The sequence below is a fragment of the Benincasa hispida genome, chromosome 1 (genome assembly GCF_027475165.1).
Source record: "Benincasa hispida cultivar pf3 chromosome 1, pf3_genome.v1.1, whole genome shotgun sequence".
NCBI classification, from domain to species: Eukaryota; Viridiplantae; Streptophyta; class Magnoliopsida; order Cucurbitales; family Cucurbitaceae; genus Benincasa; species Benincasa hispida.
Window position 1 is genome coordinate 22,615,154 of NC_143478.1, and position 5,642 is coordinate 22,620,795.

Here is a 5,642-nt window from a genome sequence, read left to right on the forward strand (position 1 = left end):
AATAATGTTTTGATGTAGTGCATTCATTGCCTCTATTTTTCTCTTTTTCTTTCTTAAGAAAAAGAAAGTTTGATAAGGAAATGACTTATTAACAATTAAACCATAATTCTTGGGAAAAACACATATTTGTTTGTCTATTTGGGTAAAAACATAAAATGGGTTTTGCATTCATGTATTAGTTGTTATGTTCAACCTCAACCGTAAATGGAATGAGATTCCTTTGATTTTTTTTTGTTATATACGGATGCAATTGTAATAAAAAATAAAAAAAATCATTGGTATTGTTAACTTCCATAGAAAAACGTAATGAAAAGGTTAAATGATGAAAAAAGAGGGTATGAGTCTCACGTAATAATAAAATGTAATTGGATTCATGATCCTCTTTTTCGTAATAAGATTACATATTTCATTGTAAGACCCACATTTCACAACGATAACAAAACACTAGTAAACTACAAGAGTACTCAAATTGGACTCAATTTTCAGATTACCATTGATGAAATACATTTACAAGGAAGCAACCATGACATAATTGTATAGCAACATTTTAAAAGGATTGTAAATAAAAAAATGTCAATGATATAGTCTATCATCGATAAATTTGATAGTTGAATATAAATTTTATTGTAGATGTAAATTCTTTTACATTATACTCTATCTTTGTTAATATTTTGGTACCAATGGCTATATTTGCAATTATTTAAAAAAAAAAAAAAGAAAATGAAAGGAGAAAAGTAACTGAGAGAAAAACAGCCCATAAATGAAGGAGTTGAGAAGTGTAAGAGGGCATGAGATTTGATTAGGGCGATGGGCTTGGGTGGGGAATGCGGCCCAATATAGAGCCCAAGATGAGCCCAGCCGTCGGTGGGATCGGAAGATTCGTTAAGAGTTAAATCTGGGGAGATCCAGATTGGAGAAAGGATAGATGGGTCATAAGGAGAGAAGAGTAAAGGGCAAAAGAGTAATTTCGGAGGAAAATGCCCCCACAGGCATTACGAAAGGGATAGGGAGATAGGTGAAGAAGATGAATAGAAAGGGCATTGGAAATTATGATTCTGGACGCTTCTGGTCCTAAAATCTCCCCCTCTCTAATCCAATCCCATTATTTCCCCCCTTTCTCTAATGTCCGAAAAATAGGACTAATTCCGTTTTATTTTATTTTATTTTTTTATTTTTAAACAAACGTCTCTGTTAGTTATCTTCTCTTCTCCCCTTTCTCTTCCCTTTCCTCCCTTCCCCCACTAGATTTTACAAAACCCTAGTTTCTCCTTCTTCTCCTTCATCTTCTTCTTCATCACTGTATATATTATATATATACACACACATAAATACCTACTCTCCCTCGCCCTTGCTCTTTCTTTGTTGCAATGTCAGTCTCCGGTGGGGTTTCGATTGCCCGAATCCGCGGCGAGAATCGCTTTTACCATCCACCTGCGATGCGGCGTCGTTTGCAGCAGCAGCAGCAGCAGCAGCAGCAACAACAACAACAACAGCAGCAGCAACAGCAGCACAAGCAAAGTGTCTTGGATTCTAAGGACGTTCTGGTGGCTTCTACTGCTACGATCGATGACTTGGAGAAGAGGAGTGAGTTTGATGAGTGTCGTTCTTGGTCCACTCGCTCCGATTGCTCTGTTTCCGATCGTGGACTTGCTGATTCTACTAATTTGGATCGCTTCTTGGAGCACACTACTCCTCTTGTTCCGGCTCATTGTATTCCTAAGGTAATCATCGGCTCGCCAAGCTACTGTTTTTTTCTTCTTTTTCACTTGATGTTTCCGTTTTCTTTTCTTTGAACTTTTTAATTTCCGTGCTGGACTTTAAAGCACCTTCTTGTGATGGAAAACGATATTGTTTGAATTAAACATCTGCCTTCGTGTATAAACTTATTTGATGTGTAAAGAGGCAATTGATCGCGGTTCTTGCAATTATTAGGTCCAAGAAGATGTTATGGTTAAGTTGATTAACCTTGAGGAAGATGTTGGAATCTTCCGTTCGTATTTTCTTCAATGGATTTCTTTAGCCTTATTCTTAAGCCCCCCCCCCCCCCCACTTTCCATTTGTTGTGCTTCTACATTGTCTCTGTGATCACTATAACTGTAGTGCTAGGTTTCTTCTTTTAATTTCCATATATATTTATATACATAGGATATTGGATTAGTTGTATATGGATCTTAGCTAACTTGCTTTGCTTCAATTTCTCAAATTATTAAATTGCTTCTATAATTGGCCTTTTTGGGGATGTCAACAGACGAGCCTGAGGGGGTGGAGAAACCGTGAAGTCTTGGAGGCGTCTCCTTATTTTGTGCTCGGTGATCTTTGGGAATCTTTCAAGGAATGGAGTGCATATGGAGCGGGTATCCCTCTATTGTTAAATGGTAGTGACTCTGTAGTACAGTACTATGTTCCATATCTGTCCGGCATTCAACTTTATGTTGATCCTTCAAAGTCCTCTTCCCTAAGGTGAGGATTATTCATAGATCTCCATGTTCTTATATCTATTCATTTCTTGCAACCTATTTTGTAAATTTCCCTTTTAGCTTCAATCGCTTAGGCTGTTTTTCAATGAATTAAGTTTGATAAGTTATGCTTCTATGCAGTTGGATAAGAAGTAATAAAATTGGGCCAGACTTTATTATTTCTTTTGAGATCTTAGGATTTGTTTAGATTACATTAATATTAATGCTCATTTCATTTTGTCTAATTGTGATTGGTGATTGGATTACATTACTAGGAATGCTTGCTTCAATAAATTTATTGTTCAGGATCGTGCAATATGTAGACCTTTTTCATATATAGTTTGCAAGGGTATTCTTGCCGTTGGATCTTCAATTGTGTTTGAAGGGGGAAAGTGGACTACCTTTTTATCTTGGGCAACGATTTATATCACATATCATTCTTCTTATGTGCTTCATTACTTGAGCATATTTAATTTGGGTTTAACAATTTATGTACAAAATAGCTTGGCTGTTGGCTGTTTGTTTTCCTCTCTTTCACATAATTTTTTCTTCTTTGCACAATAAATGTGATTAACATCATTGGTGATTGAAGAGGTAGCACTTATATATCTTAAGATGTGGTCATCGTTTCTCGGAACACTAACTTATTTTTTCCATTAATTCTTTCACTATCTCATTCATTTTATATTTTCTAGATTATGTCATTTATATTTCCTTTTACGAAAACCCTTTATCATAAATTATTGTTGTGTTATAGATTTATCAATATGGAAATGATATTGTTTTTTGAGCTGGTAAATGTGGTAAGATCATGTGTTTTCTGGGTATCATCAATTGGTATTATTGTGTGTGCTATTTACATATAGTGTAGTCTAAAATTGGGTACAGGGGAGTGGTAAGTGGATTTCTAATTTAATATTATATTTTGTAGTCGAAGGCGTGGTACAGATAGTGACGCTGGGTCCTCAAAGGAAACAAGCAGTGATGGAAGCAGTAATTCTGGGGCAGAAAAGAAAACGAAGACCGCCCTTCAAGATGAGTGGATCCAGGACTTTAGTGTTCCGGGGTCACAAAGAGCTCTTCAAATGAATGTACCTTCTTCCGAGTCATCAAGTGATGAAAGTGACTCTTGCTATCGTCATGGTCAGCTTGTGTTTGAATACTTGGAGCGCGATCCACCATTTTGTCGTGAACCATTAACTGATAAGGTAGGTGTTTTTTATTTGGCTTTAGTACATGAGAGTTTTGCAAACCCTCCTTCACTTTAACTAACGTTAGCTTGCATTCAACAGATCACTATCCTTGCATCTCGTTTTCCTGAATTAAAGACATATAGGAGCTGTGATTTATCTCCTTCCAGTTGGATTTCTGTTGCATGGTATGTTTTATCTCCTCCAGATTACGTTTTGTTATGATCAATTCTGTTACCCTGACATATTTATTTGATCTCTGAAGGTATCCCATTTATCGGATTCCCACGGGGCCAACTCTACAAAGTCTAGATGCTTGTTTCTTGACCTTCCATAATCTGTCAACAGCATTTCAAGGTATTTCCTCGTTTTCTTATGGATATAAAGACGTCAATCAATTCTTAGTGCCAGTGTTGAGTGTATTGCTTTTCAGTAAAATTGATCTCAATGGACACATTCAACTACTTAGGTATTATTATTATTTTTTTTTTTATCACCTGTGTTAGCTGTATCATAGGAAAACATCAGCTGTGACAGGAAGTCTAAGGGTATTTTATAATAAAGAAAAAAAAGTACAGAATTGAATTTTTGGTAATATTGCTGTAGAAAACGTTTTAGGATAGTGTTTATTTTTTAGGTAAAGCTGCATTTAGGTAAAGGTTCAGTATGTCTATAGTGTAAACAACTCATAATCTATCATCGGCTTGTGCTGTTAAGATTTTCATAAATTGCATTTATAAGAAAGACGTTCAAAAGAACATCTTCAAATGGGCATTGTGGCTTGTGTTTGGAGCAGGCATCAGCACTGATGGGTTGCAATTCCATTGGCCAAGAGTTAGAGAGGTGTACACTGCGGATTGCCCTCTCAAACTGCAGTTGCCAATATTTGGACTTGCTTCCTATAAGTTCAAAATTCCTTTTTGGAATTCGACTGGTGCAGAGGAATGTTCGAAGGCTCACTCATTATGGCAAGATGCTGACAACTGGCTTAGGTTATTAAACGTGAACCATCCTGATTACAGATTTTTTGCATCTCATAACTCTTTCTGGAGATGATAATGAAGGATATTATGCATGATGCATAGATGTGGGATTACAGTTTTAAGTCCAAAGAAACTCCTCCTGAATGTGGTGAAAATTTCTATAGCATCTTTGGCTTTTTTTTTTTTCCCTTTTTTTTCAAAAAAAATTCTACGTTGACCATATAAAGGGTTCTGTACAGGGAGAATGATGTTGATAGTAACATTACGGTTGAAAATGGGGATTGGCTTTAGGATAGTTGTTATTCTGGGAGCGTCAATCCCCATGGTATTCTAGTCTATTCTTCCATGTGTTGAGAAATGAGTGATGATGGGAATATGGTGGTTGTGGACAGCGGAGAAACTGCTGTCAATATCAACACCCCCATTTTTTTTTCTTACTTCAAATTGTGGGTTAGATTTGTAACCTTCACTGGCACCACGATAAATGATGAAAAGTATATCTAGTATGTTAACTGCAATCTTTGCTGTATTAACAGAGTATTTAACAGTTCGTTTGATAATGTAATTGATGCTCTGTTTTAAGTGTGTGTGTGTGTTTTTTTAATACATCTCCTAATCTGCTTCCCACAATTTGCAATTGTGGCCAGATTTGAACATTCTCTATTGGCAGGATGTTTATTCTGTATTGTTATTATTAGTTCACCTTTTTCCCCTTAGTTGGGAATCCCTTTATGGTAAATTACTAGTTGATATTTTGAACTTCCTGAAATGTTTCAGAGGTAGTGATATCTAAACTAATAGACTGGTATCATTATCATGGTGTCATATGTAGGAGTTTGGAACTTGTATATTACAATGGCCCACCCAAGTTTGAGATAGATATTTCAAGTTGTGTAGTAGGGTGGAGTTCTCCACTTTCATATAGGTTGTGGATGGTGAGCCATGTTGAATCTGGGGTGTACCATGTGGTAGCTCTGATTTGAATACTGATCCATGAGCTGGATGGATGTTTG

General features: G+C 36.2%; 1 protein-coding gene across 1 annotated transcript; it reads left to right on the top strand.

The window, feature by feature from the left end:
- The first annotated feature begins 1,026 nt into the window (after positions 1 to 1,026).
- Positions 1,027 to 5,211, top strand: LOC120069924 (uncharacterized). The gene is made up of 6 exons (XM_039021764.2): positions 1,027 to 1,721; positions 2,249 to 2,460; positions 3,388 to 3,664; positions 3,749 to 3,834; positions 3,912 to 4,003; positions 4,443 to 5,211. Exons 1-6 carry the CDS (start codon positions 1,368 to 1,370, stop codon positions 4,700 to 4,702), a joined length of 1,281 nt encoding a protein of 426 aa, XP_038877692.1. The 5' UTR covers positions 1,027 to 1,367; the 3' UTR covers positions 4,703 to 5,211.
- The last annotated feature ends 431 nt before the right edge of the window (positions 5,212 to 5,642 follow it).

Excerpts from the sequence above, each read along its gene's own strand:
- LOC120069924 (XM_039021764.2), top strand. The coding sequence starts at position 1,368 with ATGTCAGTCTCCGGTGGGGTTTCGATTGCCCGAATCCGCGGCGAGAAT. Across the intron at positions 1,722-2,248 it reads CGGCTCATTGTATTCCTAAG|ACGAGCCTGAGGGGGTGGAG; the intron begins GTAATCATCGGC and ends GGATGTCAACAG. Across the intron at positions 4,004-4,442 it reads TCTGTCAACAGCATTTCAAG|GCATCAGCACTGATGGGTTG; the intron begins GTATTTCCTCGT and ends TGTTTGGAGCAG.